Source organism: Chlamydotis macqueenii, chromosome 2, assembly GCF_036417535.1.
Source record: "Chlamydotis macqueenii isolate bChlMac1 chromosome 2, bChlMac1.mat, whole genome shotgun sequence".
NCBI lineage: Eukaryota > Metazoa > Chordata > Aves > Otidiformes > Otididae > Chlamydotis > Chlamydotis macqueenii.
In genome coordinates this window covers 63,000,635-63,027,490 of record NC_141557.1, presented here as the reverse complement: position 1 = coordinate 63,027,490, position 26,856 = coordinate 63,000,635, and the positions used below count along the sequence as shown (strand labels likewise).

Genomic DNA, 26,856 nt, shown 5'->3' with positions numbered 1-26,856 from the left:
ACCTCACGTTTCTTTTAGCACTTTCAAGTATTTGTCATAGAGATCTCAAAAATGTTTATGAAGCTTTTACTTAAATCTAGACATTACTTTCCAGATGGGAAATTCAAAGATATTCATAACTTCTAAATGATATTCTGTGAAGGATTAACAGTCTCACTTGATCATAGGCAAAGATACAGGATTGTTGTTAGTGTTGCATTTTAATAACAATATCAGTATGAAACCTCTAAGTGACATTTTATTTCATTTCTCATCTAAGTATTAACCTGCAGTAGTAAAACTCAAATGTAGTGAATTGTACAGTTGAATTTATGGTGACCTTACCTTTTAATTTGCAAAAGTTAAGTGGTCACATTAATACGAGCAACCTGTTTGGTTCTTTTGGTTTTCTTCCCTGCAGTATTTGCCTTTTAGGAGGATGCTATATTGTCCAAGGCCGCAATTAAAATGTGTGCAGGCTTTATGGCCAGTGCTGTGCAGCAGTGCTGTGAGCTGCAGCTACTGGGGCTGCCGTTGCCACTGTTCATACCCCAGCAGAGTCCCAGTGCAGGGGCTGTCAGTGGGAGCTCCTGTAAGTAACTTCCACATGGTATTTTTAAATTGCTGTTTTTCAAATTTGAGCACAGCAGATGTGCTCAGCATAGAGACAAGAGTTAAAGGCTTCTTTCCCCTCACATAATTGCTTTTAATCCTAAAACTTATCATTCTTTACCGGAGGCTGCTAATATTTCTATGTACAATTTGATAATGGTAGATGAGCAGAATTCCAGACTACAAGTGCCAGGAAGCATATGTTACAGTTTTGGTTTTGTTCTCATTGCAAAGGCTTGACTTCTAATATAACTTAGAAATTTGTTTGCTGCCTAAACTAGAAAAAGCTATCTGTGGATAATGCTCTTTCACAGAGGAAAAAGGCAGTCACCTCCCACTCAAAAATATACCATAACGTATTTTGAAAAGCAATACTATTGTATTACAAAAACACAGGAAAATGTTTTAATGATTCCTTAATTGCTAAGGAAAAAACTACTGGTTTGTGGTTTGGTTTTTTGTTTTTTTTCTTTGTTGTGAGCCTTTTTACTGAAAGGTAGAGAGAAACAAACAAAAAAAAAGTGTGTTTATGAATGTAAGAACAAAGAATAACTGAATACAGTAGATAGTAAAAATTATGAAGAAAAATAAGTTCCCTTATTTTGAAACTAATTGGATGTTCTGAAAGCTTGTCATAAAACCATTTTTAAACCATTAAAGCCAGTTTCTACTTTGAATTTTTTCATAGTATGAATAACGGTGGTTGTATGTAATCATTAAGATAAATTAACTTGACCTCAGGTATTTTTTTTCTGTTTCTGTAAAAGATTTGTTTGCTTTTGGAATTTCAGTGGAACTCTGTCTTTAATTACAACTATGTTTTCTTTACACTTCAGTGTTGATATTGCTTCTTTTTTGCTATTGGCTTCACTAGAAATTAAAAATATTTTATAGGTATATTGCTGAACTCAATCCCTTTTATCAAGGATACAGTGCAACACAAATCAGTTGCCTTTTAAAGTATATGTAAAAAGTAGATTAATGCTATGTTCATTAGAAAACAACTCAACATTCAAATAGGCAGCCATCACAGAAACCTTATTCTGAGGTAGGAAGTTGCTTAACTAACACCTCATCTTTCTTAAGATTTATATATGGGTAAAATCTGTGTTATGCTGTTTAGCATAGAACCACGCCGGCTTTGAAATTAAAGACGACTGCCTGCAAAAGTGAAATTACCCTGTGCTTGATTTCCTGCCTTGTACTCATGAAACTGCTTTATGAATCCTGTCATGGCCTCTCACTCTTCGTCTTTGCAAAAGCACTTTTTTTTGTGTGTGTCAAGGAGTTAAACTTTCCAGGTCAGTCGCACAAATCTAATTTCTTCAGCCTGGCTCTTGATAAACCTTTCCTTGCTTTACCAAATGCCTAGTGTATGATTTGAGGAGCTTGAGGAAAGAGAGGACAAGCATTTGTGAATGCACTATAATGATAATTTGTCAGGCATTTGTTTGCTGTGTCAGTGTCAGCAACTAGGCAGCCTTGCTTGATCCTCTTGAAGAACATAACTTCTTTTATGAACTGTTCTCATTCTTACCTTCTTTGACTGTGACACTTTGTCAGTGAAATATTCTCAGTGATGCATATTGCCGTGGAACAGCATATGACTTGTTTGCGTATTCAGAAGCATTTCTTTCAAATTGCATGTACCTTTTGGTTGGCTTTGAATCTTCCAGGGCTGCAGCACTGTGGTAGAGCACTGTTGAGTGGCCTCTTGTAAGCTGGATCATGGGATTGTAACTGCACTTTCTTTAGAGTTATCAGTACTGTATCAATTCTAGCTAACTGCTTGATAATGTGGAATTAGTAAACTTTTTACAATATTATTTCCATTTATTTTGCCACTGACAGAACAGTTTTGTTGTCATACCTCTGTGCTGGAAGGTTAGAATGTTCAGTGGTTCAGTGCACAACTCCAGGAAGATGGAGCCACCGCTGTCTCTTATTTGATTTGCAATCTAATACCATAATTGACAGTTAATATCACAGGCTCAGAAGTGCTTTTTGAATTTGTAATTTTGTTGTGGTTTTGTTGGAGGGGGCGGGGGGGAGATGCTAAGGTGGTAGCTTCTGTAGAAAACTGCTAGAAGTTGCTCCTCTTTGTTCAGTGGACTCAGCTGGGCCTAGGGTGGACCCGCTGCTGGCCAAGGCCGAGCCAATTGGTACTAGAATGTCCTGTGATAACACCTCTGTGATAACGTATTTAAGAAGGGGAAAACAGGGAAAAAAAAAGAAGGAAAAAAAAAAAAAGAGAAGATAAGATGTAAAGAAGCTGAGTGGGGGCAGAGGTGCAGAGGGGGAGGCGTGGGCCTTGTGGGCCTTGCAGGCCTCACCCTCTGGCCTCTCGACTGGGCCCAACTCGGCCTGGCCTGGCTGCAAGAAGTGGAGAGGAGATAAGATGTGAAGAGATCCTGAGAGGCGTCTGCCAGCCTGTTGTGAAGAATTTTTCTTATGAGGAACGGCTTGCCAAGGTCAGTGAAGAAGGAGGGGGAGGAGTAATGCCTGGCCAAGATTCCCCTGCAGCCTGTGGTGATGACCATGGTGGAGCAGGCTGTCCCCCTGCAGCCCATGGAGGTCCATGGAGGAGCAGAGATCCACTTGCAGCCCATGAAGGACCCCACACCGGGGCAGGTGGAGGCCTGAATGAGGCCGTGGCCTGTGGAGGGCCCGCTGGGGCAGCTGTTCTGGAGGGACTGTGCCCCATGGAAGAAATGACCCACGCTGGAGCAGTTCCACGAAGGACTGTGGCCTGTGGGAGGGACCCCACAACAGAGCAGGGGAGGAATGTGAAAGTGTTTAAATTCAACTTCTGGAATAAGATTATTTTCTAGCTGACCTGATTGTTCATAAGAAGGTTTTGGCTTTCTTTTTAACAATGCTTTTAGGTATGTTACAGCTCATAATCAGAGAATATGAGACTGAAAATCTCATTGCTCTTGGGTCTCTATATTTTGTCTGGATGAGTGTATGCTGTGTTCCTCCTAAAAGACAAATAAAATAGCTTTGTCAGCTGAGAACTTCTGGCTTTTATGATCGGGTGTTTAAAAGAATTGTCAGATTTTGCATTCTCTTGTGAAATGGAACAATTTGTCATCTTCAAGGGATGAATATTTTTTTCTTTTTCAATGTTAATCATTCTTGCTGTGTTATAAAAATCTTTTAAGTATTTTAAAGATAGCTGCTATGGTAGTGTTTAAGCAGTAAACATCTCCTCACTGTATCTTATCAGTAAGGTATTTTATTAGCTGGCATTTTCTTCTTCAGTGTTGTGTTCCATTTGTATTAATCATATAAAATCTAATGTTATAAGCAGAAGTTGTAGTCAGTACATCAGTCAGTATCTGTCTTGATCTGAACCAGATCTGACCAGAAACTTTCAAGTTTTCTCTGTTCTTTAAGCTTTTTTTATTTAATGATATGTTTATATAGAGAGTTGCTGCTTAAATATTAATATGCTTTTTTTACCTATTAATTTGTTCCAGTGAAGGGCTTAAATCTCACTGCCTTAATAAAAATATAGTTTGTTTTCCAGTTCTCTTGAGAATTCTGGAAGGTGAAGATGGTAATCTTTATATTTTTCAGCACGATTTGCAATTCAGTCAATGGTTAGGCAGGAATTAGTATTTTGGGAGCTTTTGTAGTTAAACTGGTTTAAGGACCATCCCACGTTAATTGTTTTCATATGCAATGATTTTGAAAATTTTGCCATATTTCTATGATTTATCTGTGCATTTTAAATGCTCTTCTACAGAAATGGGGCGTGTATGTGTACAAGTAACTTTGTAATGCTAATACTAAATGGCATTCCAGACTTCAAAAGAATAATGTCATCTTTGTGCAGGATGAAAGAAAAAAAAAGACATGGCAATAACTATACTGCTAGTCTGTCATAACTGTTCACACAAAGATTTTAAAAGATTATAAAAGTTCAGTTTGTGAGAGACATCTGTGGCACTGAACATCTTTCCACCTAACTGTCCTTTAAAAACCTTAATGCATTTTATGGTGAGAATGTAGTTTTTAAACATATGACTTTATGGAAAAGCATTGCTTTTGGAATGAAGGAACATAATTTTAAATGTAAGACTTGCTGGAAAGGAGTTGTTAGAGCTGTGCTGCCACATGACTGTCAATTGCTGGCCACGTCGGCTACAGTTAGTATCTTCTAACAAAGCTATACAGGCATGGTGTTCCTGCCATCCCATCCCAAACTGTAACACTTAAACACTTGAGATTTTCTGTGTATTCTGTACACACTGAAAAATCCCTGCCCTGTGTACTTTCCACAGTTTTACCAGCTTCACTGTTGGCTTATCTCTAGCTGGCTTTTCAGTCTCTCTGACCTTGGATTGCTTTCCATGTGTCGTAGTTCAGCCCTGATCAGGACCAGACTACGCAGTCTCTCTCTCACTCCCCCCACCCTCCAAGAGAATAGGGGGAGATAATATAAGAAAAACAGCTCGAGGTTTGAGATAAGGACAGGGAGAAAATCCTTAAAGTCACCGTTACAGGCAAAACAGACTCAACTTGGGGAAAATTATTCATTTATTACTAAAAAGAGCAGGAGAATGAGACAGAGGACAAGATAACCTCCCTCCACCCCTCCCTCTTCCCAAGCTTAACATTATCTCTACTACCTTCCCCACTCCGAACAGCACAGGGGGGAAGAGGGAATGGGGGTCGCAGTCAGTTCGTCACGCATTGTTTTATGCCACTACTTCATTGTCGGGGGAAGAACTCCTCACGTTCCTCCCCTGCTCCATTGTGGGGTCCCTCCCACGGGCCACAGTCCTTCATGAAACTGCTCTGGCGTGGGTCATCTCTTCCACGGGGTGCAGTCCCTCCAGAACAGCTGCCCCAGCAGGCCCTCCACAGGCCACAGCCGCCTTCAGGCCTCCACCTGCCCTGGTGTAGGGTCCTCCATGGGCTGCAGGTGGATCTCTGCCCCTCCGTGGACCTCCATGGGCTGCAGGGGGACAACCTGCTCCACCATGGTTGTCACCACAGGCTGCAGGGGAATCTTGGCCAGGAGCCGCATTACTCCTCCCCCTCCTTCTTCACTGACCTTGGCATCTGCAGCCATTCCTCATAAGAAAAATTCTTCACAACAGGCTGGCAGACGCCTCTCAGGATCTCTTCACATCTCATCTCCTCTCCACTTCTTGCAGCCAGGCCGGGCCGAGTTGGGCCCAGTCGGCTGCCTGGCAAGAGGCCAGAGGGTGAGGCCTGCAAGGCCCATACCTCCCCCTCTCTGTCCCTACTCAGTCGCTTCACATCCTCTCTCTCTCTCTTTTTTTTTTTTTTTTTTTTTTTTTTTTTTTTTCCCCCTTCTTAAATACGTTATCACAGGATGTTCTGCTACCAATTGGCTCGGCCTTGGCCAGCAGCAGATCCGCCCTAAGCCTGGACGAGCCCACTGAACAAAGGGGAGCGACTTCTAGCAGTTTCCTACAGAAGCTACCACCTTAGACCCCCCCCCCCCACTAAACAAAACCAGAACACCATGATTCTTATTTTCTATGAATATGACAGCTTCTGGTCGTAGAAGAAGCATTTTGGACTAACATAATTTGATTTAACCCAGCAGTTCCTAAAGTTTGTGCCTGAAACTATCATCTGTGTTTAGATGCCCTAAGTAGTATGTGGTTCTTTTTTTATTATGGTTTCTTTACAACTTTCACGATGAAAGAGCTGGGTATTAGACAGCAATGTTTCAGGTAGTAAAAATGTACCAAGACAAGCAACAATGGAAAAACAGCTTAAATTGTAGATCTAAGAAGCTTGCAAGTTACTTTTCATTTTGTCATTCCATCTAGGGATAGTATAGCCTGGATTTTTAAATTCAGTTTTAAAGCTTCAGTTGCAGACCTCTGAAACAACTACATATTTAAATAAATTGTTTTTCACAAGTGTACTTTGTAACAAAATGTCCTTACTTTCCCTTATGTTGGCAAGTGTTCTGAAAATTATTATTTTAGGATGTTTTGAAGTCCTTCTTACATTCTTTTTCTTTTTATTTTATTTTTTTATTATTATTATTAGTCCTTCTACATCAGTTCTCTTTTGCAGCTATATAGATTGGCAGAATCCTCAGGGGAAAGTAGCACAAGATAAGGAAGAAAAATTATTTGCTACTATCCTCAAACAGGAGTAGCTGAGTGAAGCTTGTAGAAAGACAATAAATTCCCCAAATCCATCTATATCAGAGGACTGAAGACAAATGCAATGTAATTCATCTTTGAGGTCAACAGGAGTGTGATAGGAGTCACATATGTGCTTGGTAAAATTGCCCTGTGGAATACCTTCATTATTTTGGGTCATATGCCTTTTCTCTCTCTGTTAGGACATCAGAAAAAGAAATGGAGTAGATCTTTGACTGTTACCAAACTTATGTATTTTCTGTTTCCTCTCCCTCCCTGCAATGTCTCCATTGGGTTCCCTTTCTCTGAAAAAGCTATTTCATTTACCTCTGTCATATTTCTCATAGAGTACTGGCAAGGTGTAAATCCTTTGTATTTAGTTTGATGAACAGAAGGCAGCTTTGGCTTTCCTTCCATGCATATCAAGATAAACAAAGAAATTAGAAATGCACTTATGAAGGACTAGATATAAGTGACTTTCTTACAGCTTTCTTCTAGCTTTTGGGGTTATCAGTATAAAACCAGTGGATAAGCAATGTAAAATCTTTTGGTCCATCTTCATATACAGAGTCTTTCTTTTTGATAAAGCAGATGCGGCATTAGTGAGAATAGAGAGTAGTTGTGAAACATATTTTAACTTACGCTGGGATAAGCTGCTGTTAGGAAAAAATTTTAAATATGAGTAGAGAAGTACTCACACGTAACTTCTTTCCATGTCCTCCGCCACTCACAAAAATAGACAGACTGTGGGATCTTAACCTATGTTTTCTCATGTTTTCATCTCTTTCGGAAGGTTGAATGCCAGCTCAAAGAGAATATAACCTTTTGAAGCTCAGCAGGGTAACTCATGTGTATGATTTACTTTTAATGATGGTTTCAGCAGTTCCAGTCAGAGCAAATTAGCACGTTTTTAGAGAAGTATAAAATCCTGTGCTAACTTTTCATAAGCAAAGGCCAAACAATTATTTCATTAAATGTGTGTTTCGATAGATTTGCCTCTATGAATTAGCATGAGCAGACAATCTGGTTAGAATGGGGCTCTGTACATTCTGTTCCATTCATACTGTGTTACTTAGCAATACAATTCTTTAAAGGTTTTTATAGATATATCTCTCTATATATATTTATCTATCAAGGAATACCTGTAAATATAAGAATACTTATTAAGTAGAGATTTTGTGTTGCTCAAGTGATTCTGTATCTTGTAGTAGTATAAGATGTGTATAGTATAAAGTGTACGCTATTCTGTGTTACAATTGTGTAAACCTTCCATCCCTTTAATTTCATAAGAGCACTTTTTAATAATAGTTTATTGTTCACAGCTGTTCATGTTATAATAAAATGCACACACCTTTAAATGTGACTGTATCGTGTATCTAAGTATATGTATATCTATCTTAAGTTAAACAGACTAAATATATTGAATAGAATAGAACGTTGCTAGAACTGTTACAGAAACTGCATTGAAGACATTTGAGTTTAATTTGAATTTTCCAGAATGATGATCAAGTAAAGTTGAAGCATATTCTTAATGATTATTTAAGAGCAATCCAATAATTATGAAAGATTGCAATAGAATTGTCTGTTAGCTGATACATTGACTCTCCGCTCTTTGGCAGGTGGATGACATCTTAGGAGAAGGCAGTGATGAGAGTGATAGTGAAAAAAAAAAGCCAGAAGAGAAAGGTGAAAAACCTCAGGTTAGTGCAACAGAGACTTTAGGAATGAAAACAGATCAGAGACCTGGATCATCATCGTCATCATCATCGTCAAGTGAAAGAAGCTTAACAGGCAGTGTACCCAGGTATGAGTTTTTCAAATGTAAAAAGAAGCGTTAATGATGTTTCACTGTGTTTCTGTACTATTCAGCATGCTTTTTGGCAATGCAGTCTTTACATTTTTGTCAAAAAACCTCTGTGTGTAGGTAACTTTTTTTTTTTTGTAACTCCATGAAATTGTCATGCTTACCTCTGCAGTGTTTTGGGATTAATTTAAGGAAATGGTCATAGTAAAAGGAAATAGTCGTAGTAAATATCTGTTGTGAAGGATATTATCTGTTTTGAAAGAACTGAAGACCACTGAACTGCACTTATTTTAAAGTAGTCTTGATCCTGAATCAGATATAGGACAATGTCCTCTGCAGTGTTACTTTAGGTAAAATAAAACATCATTTTGGGAAACTATGGCTTTTTTTTTCATCCTCAGTTTTTGAGTTATTTTTATATGGGGAATTCATTAAAATGAGATTGTTGAGATGTTTTTTTGCTTTAGTGAATTAGAAAGAAATTTAAACTTGCTAATCTCTTCTGCAAAAATGGTTTTAGTATCCTACCATTGACTTTTGGATTATGACTTATTATCAATTGGCAAGTAAACTAGGACATGATAAAATAAGTGCATATTTTAAATATGTTAAAGAATGGTTCTCAACCTGCAACCCCTTAATAGTTTTTAAGCCTAACAGTATATTGAGAACAATGTAAGATGAAGATTATAGCAGTTTTGATTTAGAATTGCTGGCATTCTCATCCTGTACCACAAAGTGCTAAAAGTGCAAATATGACTCAGATGTGCATTGTAGTTTCTTTGTGCTCGCATAACCAGACTCTGTTCACACTCATAAGAATTTAAGTTCTAATCATTTTTCCGTAATGGAGGATAATGTAAGTAGTAAGACCTAAGCGACTTCTTTACATTATTTTATCTTTTGTGAGCTTTGGTCTAGCATGCAAAGAATGTATGAGAGAAATTGCGAAAACCACCACAGAATTCGATATATAAGTATTCATAAGGGGCTTTTGATTGGGGTAGCAAGGTTGCTGTGTGTCAGGAGTTCATTGGAGAAAGAGCTACATGGGAAGCTTGCACAGACCTTTTAGTTTATCATGGATATGTCTGATCATTGAGCATCTTCAGAAGAATGTCAGTCTAAAAGGTATAAGAATTTATTCTGTCTCACATAGCTAGAAGGAAAATTCCCTCCTAAATGAAGTTTGGAAGAGAAAAGGCAAGCCAGTGATGAATATTTTTAGAATACCATTTGAAGCAGCAAGGCATGGTTGTGACAGGTCACTGTTAATTGTACCTAATATTATGATATTTTCTTGCGTAGAAAATGCACCATATTCTGAAAAACAAAAGGCAAAAATAATTGTATTAAGAAATATTGCTAAATACTATTCCTCATGTATAGTTTACAAAGATAGAGCATGTATATCTGCAATTAACATTTATTCTGTATAGAAAAGTCTATAAGTAAGCTTGGCAATACTTCCGCACTCAGAAGTGATGTAGAGGTAGTAGTGTTGTTTCTAGAATTAAGTCTTTGAGAGAGCTTCTTCAGTAACTTTTATATTGTTGACCTTTCTACCTCTTAAGAGTTTCCCTGTCAGTTTGTTAAATTGCATCTAGGATTGAACCTGGATGGAGTGCTAGGAAACATGCTCACCAAGTGCTGGTTCAGATGCTGACCTAGTGTCTGCTAGGCAGGAAATTCTGCTTGATATAAAGGAGCCTCTGCCCGTCATCCTAATTCCATTTTAAGTCTGAGGTTCTAAATTGACATTTTTTTGTGGCCAGTCAGTGTTACATGTGCTAAAGAGATACTATACTAGAGGGATAATATAAGAACAATGTTAAAATGCAAGGATTAAAATCTCCAGGACCTTAGTCCACTCCAGCACAAATACTAGCTGCAGTTTCTGTGAGCTACATTTCTAAAAGCGAAGTGCTATACAAACATATATGTCCCAACCAGATTTTAAGTTTCTGTTCTGAAAATTGGAGTCTTTGGAGTGCTAGGAGCATAATGAGGCTGAAATTGTATTTAATAATTTTAAATTATTTCTGCTCTATCATATAGCCTGAAGTCGCAAGTCATTTGTTACCATGAACACAGTCACTTCTTGCCACATTAAGAAAACCGAGGCTTTGTGTTCTAAAGGCCGGTCCTGTTTGTTCATAATGTAAATCCACCCTGGACCAACTGTTTAAATCATTATTTCAGAACTTGTTATGGTCACCCTGATATCTATATTTTGGGTATTAATGTTTCTGAAAAATGAACAAGAGAAAGACAGTCCAAATATGATCCAGTCTTCTCGTGTTCTGGCTCAGCTCTTTCCTAGCAGTGATGAGGCCTGCAGAGATGGCAGGTTCCTGGTAAGCAATGCTCGCTCCATTGGTCTGTTACACGTTTCCAGTAGTTACTGACACTGGAACCATCACTTATAAAACAGAAATGTAGCGCTTCGTTTAACATTAATCTTCAGTCTTGAAATCTACAGAATACCTTGATCATTTCTCTGATTGGTGTCACTCCTAAAATTCTCATGGATGGATAAAAATTAATCTTTGAGAAATCTAAGAGCTATTTTTTAAGAGGGGTAGGGGAAATCCAGCACCTTTCCTACGTCCGTTTACTTTAATGACTTTGGTAAGTACGGTGCAGTTAGGTTGCAATTTGACAGCCTAGAGTTGTTTTAAAATCCTAGCTGCTTACACAACTTAATTAAAATGCTTGCCATTATCTCACATGTCATGTTAAAATGGTACTGCACAGGCCAAACAATGAATGTGAGTTTCATACCATGGGAAAAGATTAAATAAAGTAGGTAAATTAAAAAACATAGTTGTTTATGCTATTCACGTTTGATCAGCCTCTTGTGATTATGACCTGCATAACAATAAAATATATTTGCAGCTTACTTTTATTTAGAAAATCTAAAGGAAGTAAACAAGTTTTTATTCTTAAATAGTCTTGATCTTTGTGTAGATAGTGTTTTTTTTCTGAGCTGCTTCTTACTTATTTTTTAAAAATAAAAGAATTGCTGTTTAGAGCTCAGATCCAGGTTTTGTTGAATCAAAGAGCCTGACTTAAGCAGGAGCTGGACTTGAGCCCCTCTCACAGTTCTACTAAAATTTTCTACTTAGGATGAAATTCCACTTAATGTAGTTGAAACGTATCACACGTGAAACTTACTGCTGCAAGTTATAAGGAATTATAAACCATGAAAGTGCACAGATGTTTTTTAATAAGTGTTAGTAATGATTAATGATACATAACATGAAAAAGCTTTTGAGACTAGTACAAATAGAATTTGTTTGTAAGAGAAAACTGAATCTTTAGCTTCCATAGCACAGTATCTACCTAGCAACAAGAGGTGTCTAATTCATTGAAACGTTTCAAGCTTTAAGTTGTCAGTGCACAATTTGCTCTTATTTTTCAAGTGCATTTTGATTTCACTCTGCTGTCTCCACTGAGACCTGAGTGATAGTGAAGGCGTTTGCAGTTCTCATTTTTCCCCTTATCATCTTAAACTTGCATATTGTGAAGTTGTTGTCATAATAATATGTATTGGACAAATATATTCCATGTTAATATGCTTTGATACTGGTCTTTATAGGAAGAGGAAAAATCAAGTGAAAGGCTGTGGCAGTCTCAAAAGAATATATTTGGTAGAAGGATGGACAAACACGTGAAACAAATAGTGCCGTTGAGAAAATCTACTCAGGAATATGTCAAAGGTTGGGATTTAGCCTCTTTCAGTTAGATCCTGGAAATTTCTGTTGGAGATGTGAAGCCAATATAAGTGTACTCTGTGTCTATTGACTTGCCTATTTTCTGATGCAGAGCAGACTTTGAAAATAGTTAATTAAATACTTCAGCTGTATTACTGAAGCTAGAAAATTGGGTGCACTTCATTTAATAAATTGAAATGTTAAAGGAATTGGGGCATCAAAACAGGAATTAGAGATGTGCCATCTCTTATCACTGTCTTCCAGTGGCATGCCATATACCTGTGGCATGAGGTCTTCTATAATACACATAAAATTTCTGTTAAGATATTGGAACTATTTAGTGGTGAGTGGGAGTTAGCAGAAAAAAAAAAAAAGAGGAAAAAAATAATTAGTAATATGTGATTTTGGTTTTTTAGTTTCTGAGTACTTCTGTTCATGTGAGATGCTGAACTGATAGTCCAGATGAACCCTTCCATTTCTGTCTTCGTATGTTCTAGGGTTTGCAGTCAGATTCTAATTCTTGAGGGAAAGGACGTGATGGGAACCTTCAGATTTTTGAAGGATAGCTCCTGCTGCAAACACACTGGTATGCAGTATCACTTTACATGCCTCACTTGTGCCTGAGGAATTACGGTCCAAGCAGAGAGTACTTCAAACAATGGCAAATGAGCCCGGCAGTGGCAGTGAAGTAAAAAATAATGCAGTTCATTGACCTATGCCGTAATATTACTTTCCATAGAATCAATATGTTGTAATTTTTAGTAACTTATAAGTAGGAAACTGAACTGTTGTAGCAGTATTCTATTTATCTGCTAATAGTCACTATGGTACACAGAGTCTTCCTGAGAGATCTCCAGTTTCTAGTAAGTTTAAGGGCTTGTTATACTGCAGGAACTTGCAGAGAAGTGAAGGAGTAGCAGCTGCTCTTTTACGGGAAAGACTGGGTGTTAGGACTACTGAAATCTGCCAGGTCTCATGTGTGAGGTCTCTCTGAAGCACAAGGGGTTGGAGGCAGCTTGCTGGTTTTGCATGCTTCTGCTGCTGAAGCATAGTTCATAGCACATCCATCAGCTTTTGCAACTTGGTATTTGGCAAAGGGCAGTTTTCTGGTGTGGGGAGGTGGGTTCGGTTTTTGTTCTGCTTTTTGTACAGGTTGGCCACCAACATGAGAGACTTTCCCCTGAGAGTGAGCAGGAATGAAGGAGGAAGGTTGCAGACATGAATCTGATGCAGTGATGCAATGAAGTGTTTGAGTGGATTATTTCAGTCATGAAAGGTTACAGCTAAAAATTATGGTGGTTATTTGAAGTATGCTCATAAACCACACTTCTGTCTGTATCTATTGTTAAGCAGTTAACTTCATTTAGACTTCACATACGTCAGACAGGTTTGATCATGTATTCACTGAAGACCTGTATTGATGTTTCATTTTATTTTCATAGGTTTTGTTCTGGTTCCCAGGCACTCTGTTTTGTTTTGTTTTGGTTTTTTTTTAATAAAGCTATTTCTGATTGCTCTCAATTGACAGTGCCAAGGCCAGGTTTTGGGGTTTTTTTACAGTGTTTAGTTCCAGTGTTGGTAATTTCCGCTTGTGTGAATCTAATGTAAGGGCTAATGGTTGCTCTGATGAGAATTTCTTTACTTTGGAATGGAAATTTCAATGCTTGTGTTAAGATGTGTTTTTCAGCTTAAGTAGTGTTCTCCTCTGAATAACTAGTAAGTAGAAATCAAATAACTAGAAGTAATAGCTAATCTATTAGCAACAAAATTTTGCTTGCAGAATATGAACCTCCTTTACAAAAGTACAGATCGGTGAAATGTTTTCTTTAGCAAAATTTCTTACTGATAAGTTCTGCATCAATCTAGAGTAGATTATATTTTTGATGGAGAAATTGTAATTTAAAGAACAAATGAGTAAATTATAAAAGATGCATATTAAGTTGTACTTTATGCTTGGACTTCAGCTTATTTTTGAAACATCTGAAATACCTTCTGCTTTTGTACACTCACGTTGTGAGTTTCTGATATATATTTCCTACTACATTCAAGAAAAGCATTTTAAGTTACTTTGTTAGAGTGATATTGATCTGAAGTCTCTCAGTGAGCACCTCTGTGGCATGTGGTTATTCTGAACTACTTAAGTTTCTGGAGCAGTAGTTTAGTCATGTGTAATACTGAGCTCCTTTCCTAAGTCTCCCATTCACATCTCCCTCTATAAGAACTGGATTTAATTATTGTAATTTGTCTGAACTGTAATATAAGCCCATTTCTAAAACTGTGCCGTGGTTTTGGTTGTGGGCCTGCCATGTCAATGGCTGTGAGACTACAGAGGAAAACATCTCATCTTAAAGACTGTGTTCCCTCAAAACTTGTCATGTCTGCGTTTGTACTGCAGAAGCAGCATGTCAGTTAAACGTTGGTGAATTAGGTTGAATCTTGCAGATTGCTTGGATGGTTCAAGACCTCTGCATGGAATTAAGATTGCTGGAAAATTTCAGAAAGCAAATACAGCCCATGTATTGATCTTGGCAATGAGATAATGAATCCACAATCAAACAATGTTTGATAGGAGCAGCAACTCATTGTTGTTCCTTGATGTAGTTTGGTAAATAAATGCAATTTTTCTACTTAAATACTACATGTTAATAAGCAACTCGCTTCATTTTAGTGAGATCCAGTAGGTCTTCTTGGTAGAGGAGGAAACCCACTCAGACTTTGAAGACAATGAATAATCACTGAGTAAGGGGAAAAAATAGACTCTACAAAATTAAAGATCCTTGACAGGCAACCACCTCCTCTCCCAGTTGTGGGAAGAGCTGATTTGCTTTAAGAATTTTGCAGTGATAGGTGCATTTGTCAGCTTGAAAGTACTTCCCTGGAAATTCCTGTTCTTAAGGTGGAGCAAATAAAGGAAGCTCAATATAGATGATGCAGTGGCTCTGATTGTATACATTGTTACACTTCTGAAGTTTCAAGTTGTTGGGAAAAATTTGAGATTTTTTTCATAGAGAACAGCCCAAATTTGTCTGTGTAATTAATACTGTGGCTAGTCTCATTTCTTATAAATTCAGTCTAATTCAACATCCTAAATTTAACATCTGAGAGAAAAGAACATGCTTCAGGTAATAAGAGAAAGTGATTAATATTTGTTTTATATAACAGAAAATTCTGATTAAAAATTTTGCAAGGTTACTACAAGTACTTTTTTTCCTGGGTTTAAAACTTGGCTGATAAAGGTAATACAACACCTAAACTAGCTGGCATGCTTCAAGTCTGTACAGTGCTCTTGTGAAGAGTTTAAGCGACTATTCAAGCGGGATATTTTGAGGCATTAAAACTTGAAAGTTCTACCAACTTTCTTTTCCCAAAAGTGTTAATTAAATTGAATTTCCAAAGTGGAAATTTTTGTTGTTTTCTGGTGGTACAAATTTTTCCTGTTATAACAATAGTTCTCATAGTTAAGGTTAACAGTGTGCTTAAATGACTGAATTTCCTTACATTTCTAACAGTTTTGAAGTAAACAGACATGTTACAGACAGGTAAACAGTATGTAGTACATGTAAACAATTTAAAAATTACTGCAGCTTCAGTGAAGTTTTATTTCCGGAAATAATGGTGAAACACTCCAGACTGAAATCCAGGATCAACTTCTAAAAAGCAAGCATTCCTGCTGGCAGTACATTTTGCTGTTTTCACACAAGCCAGCAGTTCTGCAGAATTTTAATGTCACTTCTGTTTGGAAGTGATTTTGACAAAGACTCTAAGAAGAAAGACGACTCTGGGCATGCAAAACATAATTTGCTTCTGTACTTAAATATCATCATTGAATTGAGTGTCTACTGTAAACATTAAAGATAAGTTTCTGTTTAGGAATGTTTTTACTTGAAAGCTCTCATGGTATCCAGAGTTTCTACACAACATAATCGACACTATGGCAATAACAGCTTTTTGAAGCCATTTTAAGTAAATCAATTTGTTTCCTCTAAAGGTGATTTTTCTTTTTTTTTTTGTTGGTGTTTTTTTGTTTCTAGTCCCAAATGCTCTACCCTCTGTACTATGTTAAAGCAACAATTCATTTTCACTCATTGCCAGCTAGAAAATTGTAGATCCTGGTTCCAGAGGGTTGAATCAATAGAAACAAACAAAAAAAAAAAGGCAGAAAACATTGATAGATCTTTAAATTAAACAATAAAATAAAAAACACATAGGAAATAAGTGTTGATACTATGGGTTTTTTTCTTAGTACGATTTTTTTGTGTGTTCATATACAGTTTCTCAAAAAGAAAACATGATATTGAAGTATCTATACTCCATCCATCTCCCTCTTTACCCCACTTATTCACACTGTTTCTAATATGTTAGAATGAGAATATATTCTCAGGATATTCCTGATTACCATTATTTAGGGTTGTAATGACATACTTATGGACGTAAAACTAACTGCTGATGTGCACATGGTTGTCTTGTAAAAATGTATTCTAGTGGTGTGAGGAGGTAGGCAGCAAAGAATTACTGTATAATTATTAAACTGCAACCTGGGAAAGATTTTTTTTTTTTCATATGGAGCAAATATCTAAAATACTTACAGAACCTGAACTTTTTCCTGTTGTACCAGCTAAAAATCACACTGCTGTAGTGCCTATGAGCTTGTAACATTCCAAATCCTTCTGGACTTACTTAGCTTAAAAGAGCTAAAAAGCAAACTAGGCAGAGTGGAGGCTTTGGCAGGTAATAAATTGTTGTGATGGAAGGCATTTGTCTTTGCAGAAATGGTCTTCAGGTAACCATTGTAATAGATGGGATCAGTAGGATTAAGTTGCCTGACACTTCTTTCTTGCATAACTCCATTTTACTGGCTTCAGCTTTGGCAGATATAAACTGCTACAGCTAAAATACTCTCAGACTTATTCTGTACTTCACATTTCATGGCTTTTGGGGGAAAAAAAAGGTAAAAAGGTAAATAATAAGGTAAAATAAGATTCAGCCATTAAAGCTGGGGGGAGAATAAGGTAAAAAGATAAGGTAATAAAGTAAATAGGTAAAAGGTAAAATAAGGTTAAAAGATTCAGCCATTTAAGTGGTGGGGAGGGGGTGTGGGGGGGTGGTGGATCCAGAACCAACCAAAAACCCAGAAACACACTAGTTTTTCAGTATTGAAAAAACTGTTCTTTACTTGCTAACCCTTGATTTTGGAGTGCAGGATCAGAGGTGGACGGGTTGCATATGTATCAAGGATGTGCCCAGACATAATGTGAAAAACAAAAGTCGAGTCCTTCAGCTGTAATCTTTGTCTGATTAGGAAAGGATCTGATTAGTGACCACATTCAAAAGTTTATTAGGGTTGCATTAGGCAACTGGAGCACATCCCATCAACACTTAACCACGTTCTTTAAGTAGGAAGAACATCATTATTTCTTTTGATAGCTGATTTTTTTTTTTTTTTTTTTTTTTTTTCCAACGTACTGTTAAGGTTGATTCTCAGCTTTTTATGTTTGTGTGTCTCTCACATTCCTGGTAAAAGTGACCTCTCTAAAGGTATGTATATCTAACTCTGCCTTCCCTAAGGGAAAAATAATTCGGGGAGTTTATTTCACCAGCTTTGAATGTCTACACTTAGTAAGGTAAATCACCCTTTGGTACTTCTTGTCTCTGTTTTAAGGAACAAAAAATTATTTTTAAGAGCAAACCGTGCAAAGGATAGCTATACTTAAAAAATGTAGTTACAGCCTGTGCTTTTTTCCTTTGAGTAGCTTTGTTTCATGAAAAGTAGAATTGATCTGAAGTGAAAGACTGTCTAAGCTCTTAAGTATTTCTTTGCTTATAGCAATCTTTATAATTAAGCTTCAGTTATATACTGGTGAGTTATTCTAAGTGTGTCTTTACTCATTGATCTCTGCAGCTTTAACTTATATTATTTAAGTGATATTATTATTCCACTTAATTTTCAAATTATTGCAAATCATTGCAAATGTCTAGAGAAGTTGCTGACAAATTCCACTGTTGTGACACCATATTGGAAGCATTTTACAGTTATCAGTGGAGAATTTTAAAATGCAGAAGGAGGAATCAAGTCAAGAAAGCTGAAAATATTACTCTTAAAATTGCATCTGCTTGTCAGCATGCTTCTGTTCATCACGCCACTTACTATCTTTAAACTCTATTTCTTTTTTTTCCTTTTTAAAGATACCAATCATATCATTTGACTGTAAACATAATTCTAAAAATTATTTTTGTCCTATGCCCTCACAAATAATATATGTAAACAGGTTGTACGTCATTTGCAAGTGTAAGAAATCTTTTTTACTTTAAGATTGAGTTCAACATCTCATTCAACATTCTGTTCAACATCTTTGTTGGTGACATGGACAGTGGGATAGAGTGCACCCTCAGCAAGTTCGCCGATGACCCCACGCTGTGTGGTGTCATCGACACGCTGGAAGGGAGGGATGCCATCCAGAGGGACCTTGACAGGCTGGAGAGGTGGCCCGTGCCAACCTCATGAAGTTCAACCAGGCCAAGTGCAAGGTCCTGCATCTGGGTCGTGGCAATCCCAGGCACAAATACAGGCTGGGAGGAGAATGGATTGAGAGCAGCCCTGAGGAGAGGGACTTGGGAGTGCTGGTGGATGAGAAGCTCAGCATGAGCAGGCAATGCGCCCTTGCGGCCCAGAAGGCCAACCGCATCCTGGGCTGCATCAAGAGGAGCGTGGCCAGCAGGTCGAGGGAGGTGATTCTCCCCCTCTACTCTGCCCTGGTGAGACCCCACCTGGAGTACTGTGTCCAGTTCTGGAGGCCCCAACACAAGAAGGACATGGACCAGTTGGAGAAGGTCCAGAGGAGGGCCACGAAGATGATAAAAGGGCTGGAGCACCTTTCCTATGAGGACAGGCTGAGAGAATTGGGGCTGTTCAGCCTGGAGAAGAGGAGGCTCCAGGGAGACCTTATAGCAGTCTTCCAGTACCTTAAGGGGGCCTACAAGAAAGATGGGGGGAGACTGTTCAGTAGGGCCTGTTGTGATAGGACGAGGGGTAATGGTTTTAAAATAGAGGGGGGTAGATTTAGATTGGAAATCAGGAAAAAAATTCTTTACAATGCGAATTGTAGAACCCTGGAACAGGTTGCCCAGAAAGGTGGTGGATGCCCCATCTCTGGAAACGTTCAAGGCCAGGTTGGTTGAGGCTCTGAGCAACCTGATCTAGTCAGGGATGTCCCTGCTCCTTGCAGGGGGGTTGGACTAGATGACCTTTGAAGGTCCCTTCTAACCCTAACCATTCTATGATTGAATCATGTAGGTCTTTTACACACAATACTTGAAATAATGGTATTTGTAAAATAGCAACAATATTCTACTTGTTTGCTGTGCCTGAATTAAGTCTTTTAGCTAACTTGTTCACTTGTCTTCTCTTTGTTGGATGCACAGAAGGAGTTATAATGCTTCGTAGATTGCTTTTCACAGAGGATTCAAAATTACATTGCTGTGAAAGACTTTTACCCAATTTGTTCTCTTTCGTTCCGTGTAATCTTCCTAGAAGGGTTTTACTAATAGTAAGGTCTCTGTGGGTCTTTTTGTGCCAGAAATTTGATTTTCAGGTTTTTTTAATATTAAATTAAATTAGGTCTCCAATCTGCTATGAGTGCCCTATAAAATTAGAGGGAGTTTTTTTCCTCCTTCTCCAAAGCTAGGACATGTACCTGAGGTATGTTATGCCTTGGGGACTAACTTTAAACCATATGGAAATGTTGAGTTGAAGAATGGGTATCTGTTAGTGTTATCGGGGATTTTGCAGCATTGGTGTGCCAGTAGCAGGTGCGAATAAGTGGGTTTTCTACACTATTGTAAATGCACAGGTGGATGGAAAGATGCTGAAAGTTATTGGTAAGTCGATGTGGTCTAAGGAACGTAAATGTCTGATGCTACTTTCAATATACTATTTTATTTGACAGTATTAAAAAAAAAAAGCCAGGCACACCTGAGAAAATTGATTGTTTAAGGCGTATTACTACATTTCTTTTTAAAAAAGAAAGGGGGAGAAAACCTAAAATAATTACTTCTCACAAATGAAAGGGTGTCTGGGAGATCTGCTACAAAAGAGGACAACTGTTAGAAAGGAAGGGTGGCACCGAACTCTTCTTTTTAGGAAGACTGAATGGAGTGTTGTAATACAAGTAAAAAACCTCAAAATTGTCATCTTGGTGAAAAATATTTTTCCTCTTCATTTAATATTATATGCTACCTGACGGAGAGAACTGTTCCCCAGGGGGATTTTTGAGATATAAGCTATATCATTTTGCTTCATTTTTAAAGGGAAGTTATCTTTCTATTAGTATCTTAAACCTTCAGAGCTGGTCTGTGTGTCCTTCACTTTTAGGTTTTGTGTTTAGTTTTCTGCTGCTGCTCTGGTAAAGAAGTTTTTTATTCCTCATTTAAAGGAATCAAACTTTATAATCTCATATGGAAAAATTCACGTGGACAAGTCTTAAAAACTCATAAATCATGAAGTGTAGTTTGAACTACTCTAGCTGTTCAGGAAACAAAATTAGCAAAAGCTTAAAATAAAATTGTCAATAATTGGAGTATAATTTATTTCTCTGTTTGTTTTGAAGAATCTTCTGGTTTATTTCTCTATGTCATTGTCCTGGTTTTGGCAGGGATGGAGTTAATTTTCCTCTCAGTAGCCAGAGTGTTTTGGATTTATTATGTAAAGAATGTTGCCAAACACTCTGATGATATGAGTTGTTGTGAATGAGACCAAGGACACTGTCCAGCTTTCCAGATCTCACTAATGTGCAGGTACAGGAAGCTGGGAGGGATATAACCAGAATAATTGACCCAAACTGGCCAAAGAGTATTCCATGCCATAAATATCATGCTCAGTATATAAGAGGGGGTTGGCCAGGGCAGGGGGCATTTAGCTCTCTAGCATGATTCCCTCTACCTTGCTGGCTTGCTTTCACTTTTTTCCTTGCTGCTCAGGTTCATTTCCATGATCGCTGCTCAGGATTGGCTGTATCAGTCATTGGGACATTAGGTAGTGAGAAAATGGTGCATTGTTCATCGTGTATATCTTAGTATCTTTATATTCTGTTATTGTAAGTTTCCTTTGCTATCTTAGTAAACTGTCTTCATCTCAACCCAGGAGTTTTCCTTTCTTCCCCAATTCTCTCCCCCATTCCACTGGGGAGAGGGAGGGTGAGCGAGCAACTGTGTGGTGACTAGGGCTAAACCACAACAGTCATTCAGCTACAAAAAGAAGAAAAATAATTTGTAACACTGCTGCTTGATAGGCTATCGCTTGAGCTATGCAAGATTGACTAGATGACCTTTGAAGGTCCCTTCCAACCCTAACCATTCTATGATTCTATATGCTATCAAATCACCTTTTCAGCTATGATTTCATTACTTTAATGTAATAAGCCGTACTCCAAATGTACTAACATCATGACCAGTCAGCATTATAATATTGTGTAATAGAGAAATATTGCTTTGTTCAGAAAATTCTAATACCCTCCTGTTTACAATAGACTTTACAAGTAGGTTATTTTCTCTGTGGAGCTATTGGATATTTTTCTTCTTACATGTGGCTAGTCTCAGATTTGATTACTTCTCAGTAGTCACACTTCCAAAGTTGGTGTAATGCAGATGAGCATTGATGATGATGTGATTGGGTGAGAAGTAGAGATTCTTGGTGGATTAAACCACAAGTACTGGAGTTGTGTGGATCTGTGATTTCTTTCAAATTTCTTCAAAAATAAATCAGAGAGGAAACTATAAGCACATGTGGTGGTAAATGTTTGAACGGAGTTGTGAGAAATTAAGAAGCGGTCTCTGTGTGTGTAGTAGGTACCCAGCTCTCAGCAGAGAAGCAAAGAGTGGTAGTGAGCATGAGCTCTGATACTTAGAGGTTGTGTCTGCATTGGGGTTTTAGCCTAGATCAGGAGTCTGCCTTTGAAGCAGTGCTTTGGTGTGCCTCCCAGAGGGGTCTTAGAGTTCACTCTTTACTTTAGGTCAATATAAGCTGGGCTTTAACTCTAAGAGCTTCCCTGCTGTGCTCCAGCCGCTAATGCACCTTCAATCCACAGGATGAGCTTATAGCTTGTCTAAAGTAAAACTCTGGTTTGGTATTTAATCAGCCATATAGCCCGTGTGTATGAATGACAAACGTATTTTTTTGGTACATGCAGTGTCAACAGGACAACAGTAAATAAGTCACTTGGAATATTATTCCATTTAAACCTTTGTATGCTTTCAGGGTTGGATTCCTTTTCTATCACTTTTGATAGCCTCATATCTAGAGAGTGACCACAATTTTGTGTTATTTCTTCATGATCATTTAAATGTTGGGATATTGCAGTACACTGCTTTATTTTAAAATTTCAAGTGGTAAATTACTTAAATTACAAGAGTGGCACTGATGAATAGCAAAATCAGCTATATAGCCAAATGAACACATGGCTTAGTTTTATATAAAATCACTCAATTAAGCAGATGAGACATTCATCTCTTCAATCTTGTCAATGAATTTAATGGCCTAAATTTTCCAGCTGTTACTAAAAATATACTTACTACAATTTCAGTTAAGTTGTAGATTCAGTTAGAGTTGTGTTTCCAGCTGCTGATTAGTCTTGTTGGTACACAGTGTGCATCTAGATGTCAAGAAAATTGTAAGAAAAATATTTGAGCAAATGAATCTGAATGTTAAGTAAGTTGGAGACAGAAGTGGTTCCTGTTCTCCTCATTTTTTTTTCAGAGAAATTGTCTGCAATTTTACAGTAGGCTCTACTCCTATATTATGTTTTCTGTAAGAATCTACTGTCATCCATTTACACTGAAAAATTTTGTAATTTATATTACAAAGTCTTCTCTTGGATATGTATACGAATTGTATTTACAGCCTGCAGGAAGACTTAAAGGTGAAAAGCTAAAATAATTAAAAGTCGGCTCTCCATAAACTATGTTCCTATTTAGGATGCTTACCTAGGAAAGCAAGCAGCCCACCAGAATTTTTGATGTACCCAATAGAAACTAGAAATCAAATTCATGTTGTCTGTACATAAATGGGCTTCTAAGAAGATGACAGCATTGCTCCAGAAGATGAATATCTGTACAAGAAGTAGCCATCTAAGTTATTTATGTACTTTGAACTTGTAAAAGATCCTAGAATTTGGGTAAGGCAGGAAATCAGACCTAAGTCTGAGGTGGTAAAGAAACTGAGAATCAGTACTTTGCTCATATTAATCCAGATAAGTGTCTTGCACTCTTCTTGTTACCAGACATCATGTGTATCAGTAACCAGCCAGGTTGTGTCTTGAGATTAAAGAAGAGAGTGCTATAACATGACACACTTATGAAGTTATACTTTTATTTTGAAGTTTACTATAGAGATAATTAATCTTTGTTCAAATGTGTACAGACTTTTTCTTATACTGGAGTGTTGTTTTATGAAGGCAAGTCAGATGTTGACTTCATTATTTTGCACATACTAGGTTTGATTATAATGTTATCTTAAAAATATATCTGACAGTGGCAAAGCTTCATTTTCTAGCCCTGGATCTGCTTGGGTCTAGAACTTAGATCTCTCTGGAAAATGTTAGATTTGATTTTCACAGGGCCAGTATTTCTTGCTGGAGACAAACTTGCCTTTTTTTACTGACTGTACCACCTCTGTTCTTGACTTTCTCACTGTGGCTTATGATTTCATAGACAACAGGAGCACTGTATGAACAAATACTCAGGGAAGAACCTAACAGGCAGTTTGTACTATCTTCAGCTCTAGATATGTGAGCTGCTGCTGCTGCACTGAGAAAATCAGAAAGCTGGATGTGTACCAATTCATGTATTCACTCTGTTCTCTCTAGACTCTTAGTCATGAATTACTATAATCTCAGTGTTTACAATGGTATTGTGTGTTCTTCCTTGAAATTGTGGTTTTAGCCACATGCAGAAATGTAGGCAGAAAACTATGTATTTGCTAGAGAAGTCCAGATGAGCAAAGAGAATGTTTCATTTGAAAAGCAAGCTGGTGGAATTGTGTGCTCCTTGGATTCTGTAGGATTTTGTTCCAGAAATCTTGAGTAGCCCCTGAGAAAATGTTCTCCTTTCCAGAACTTTGCAAGAAACTCCCCTCCTGTCGTGGTTTAACTCCAGTTGGCAATCAAGTACCATGCAGTTGCTTACTCACCCCTCCCCTCCTCAAGGGGCTGGGGGAGAGAATGGGGAAGAAAGGAAAACTCATGGGTTGAGATAAAGACAGTGTGCTAGGATAGCAAAGGGAGAGATAATATATCTATTAATAATTATAATAATACTGAAATATATAGAGATAATAAAATATACAAAATGAACAGTGCACAATTTCTCACCACCCAATGACCGATAAAGCCTATCCTGAGCAGCAATCACGGGACAAAACCAAAAGCCATCCCAAAACAATCCTGAGCAGTGAGAGCAAGAGAGCTGCCCACTGACCAACACCACTTATAATACTGAGCATGATGTCTATGGTATGGAATACTTTATTTTACCATTTTGGGTCAACTGTACTGACTATACTCCTTCCCAGCTTCTTGCACCCACACATTAGCAAAACCTGGGAAGCTGAAGAAAAGTCCTTGATCTCTTTAGCAACAATTAATAACAACTGTGTATTATCAACATTCTTCACATACCAAATCTCATTCTAAAGCTGAAATGCAGCAGCTACTGAGAAGAAAATTATCTCCATCCCAGCCGAAACCATGACACCTCCCAAATTCAGAATGAGGACAAGTAAGACTCTACACAATTTCCAGCAGGCTGCCCCTTTTGGATAGCTTATAAACCCCCCCAGAACTGAGGTGGCTCCTAGCAGTATAAGTTCGATGTTTTCAGGAGGATGTTTCCAGTGTGCAATCTCTGTGAAGTGGCTTGGCATTTGGTGCGGTTTTTTTGTTTGGTTGGTTTTGGTTTTGTTTTGGTTTTGTTTTTTTTTTTTCTTTATATCATGGATTTTTCACCTATCTGAGAACATTCTCAAGCTGAGTACAGAAATCTGGGGTCTCGCAGTGCCCCAGCCTCTATCAGTGATTCTAAATTGTGATTGGTGTTTCTTGCACTGTGCTCCAGCTGCACCCGATACTACTTGTATTACCCGAGTTTTCTGTTGTCAAGGATAACCCAGCACACAAAGTCTGGCTGCCCCTGTTTTGTACAGCTGTAAAACTAAGGAGCACTGCAGTCAAAATATGTTCTTTGGAAGGATAGTTTTCTTTAAAAATATTTGATAAATAGCAGCAAATTATTAAAAGCTGTTCCAAATAAAAATAGCTTTCTCTATTGACATATTGCATCAAAGTATGGAAGAAAGGAGGGGAAATTGCATGTTCTCCTCAGTAGAAAGGTTCATCTTCCAAAAGAGGATCAATAACAGTGACACAAATGCTTGCAAGCCTTGAAAGTTTTCCTTCACTCTACCAATTAAAATTTCTTTGCTATTTACTGTCACCTTCTGCAGAGTTTTAGCATTGCTAAATTTTTAATACTAAAAACAACCCCTCAAATCCTTACCATCTCCTGTGTTCATTAAGTTCTCCTTCCAGCTCCTCATATGGATTTAACCTTCTTCACTATTCATAAAGGAAGATATATGAGCTTTAAGCTGATGCTTTATTTCCAGAAGCTGAGGGCATAAGTATAATTTGTAATGTGAATATTAGGGTGTAATGCCTGTAACATCCATATTGCTTATCAAGGAAGGTCATTTTCTTTCCAGCAACTGAAAAATAAATGTGTTTTTCTGAGCTTGGGCTCCCTTCTCTGTTTCATCACCTTTAAATTTTTACATGGCTGGATGTCTTGGCAAAAAGGTGAGTTTCTCCTGTGAGGATGAGGCAGAATTTGAATTAGAGATACAAGTTTTAGGGAAACTAACAGAAAAGATGTGACGTGATGGTAGCTTGATGTGAGGTACCAGATAGTTCTGGAAGGGACAGAGGTGAGAGAACAGAGCAGAATCTAATCCTGAAGACAACAAAAAGAAAAATACTCTCTTGTAAATCAAAATCATGTACTTTGGGTGTAAAGCACCCCGTGCCTTGCATGGCAGAATCATTGCTGGAGTTTCTTTTTGCTGTGGTGTGCCCTTTGTGTGAGCAGTACAACCCTTTCAGGGATTGCATTTTCTGTTGGATACATCTTTCAGTGCCTCACAGGTTGGAGGAAGATAAGTTTCTGAATCATACTCTTAATGTCTTAAGAGTTCAAGTACAGTAGTGCTTGTCTTAGATATCCTCCCGTCAATTAGTCCCGCTGGTAGTATTTTAAAGCCCTGTAATTGATCAGGCTTCCTATTATCTGAAGCCACTCTTCTAGATGAAAATGCCATAGCATCTTTCTAAAAATAAAAATGTGAATGAATAATTCCCATGGGCTGGCTGAGGCTTTTATACTCCCTGTGTTCCTGATAACTTATTTTCTCCCTGCAACATCATCTGTCATCTTCCTTATTTCCATAGGCTTCAGTGCTGTCAGCTGTTTCCATAAAAAAAAAGAGAGGTAATTTTAAGATCTTTGAAAGGACAATTGATAAAATCCCACTTTGATTTTAAAGGGAGACTGTCAACTCTATTGT

At 37.8% G+C, this 26,856-nt stretch overlaps 1 protein-coding gene across 2 annotated transcripts in view; it reads left to right on the top strand.

Moving 5' to 3' along the window:
• CTDP1 (CTD phosphatase 1) overlaps window positions 1-26,856 on the top strand; it is a 106,333-nt gene that overhangs the window by 64,395 nt on the left and 15,082 nt on the right. For both annotated transcript variants that reach the window (XM_086743135.1, XM_086743133.1), the window contains exon 12: window positions 8,351-8,535. In XM_086743135.1, the coding sequence (XP_086599261.1) occupies window positions 8,351-8,535 (185 nt within the window). The remainder of the gene's footprint in view (window positions 1-8,350; window positions 8,536-26,856) is intronic.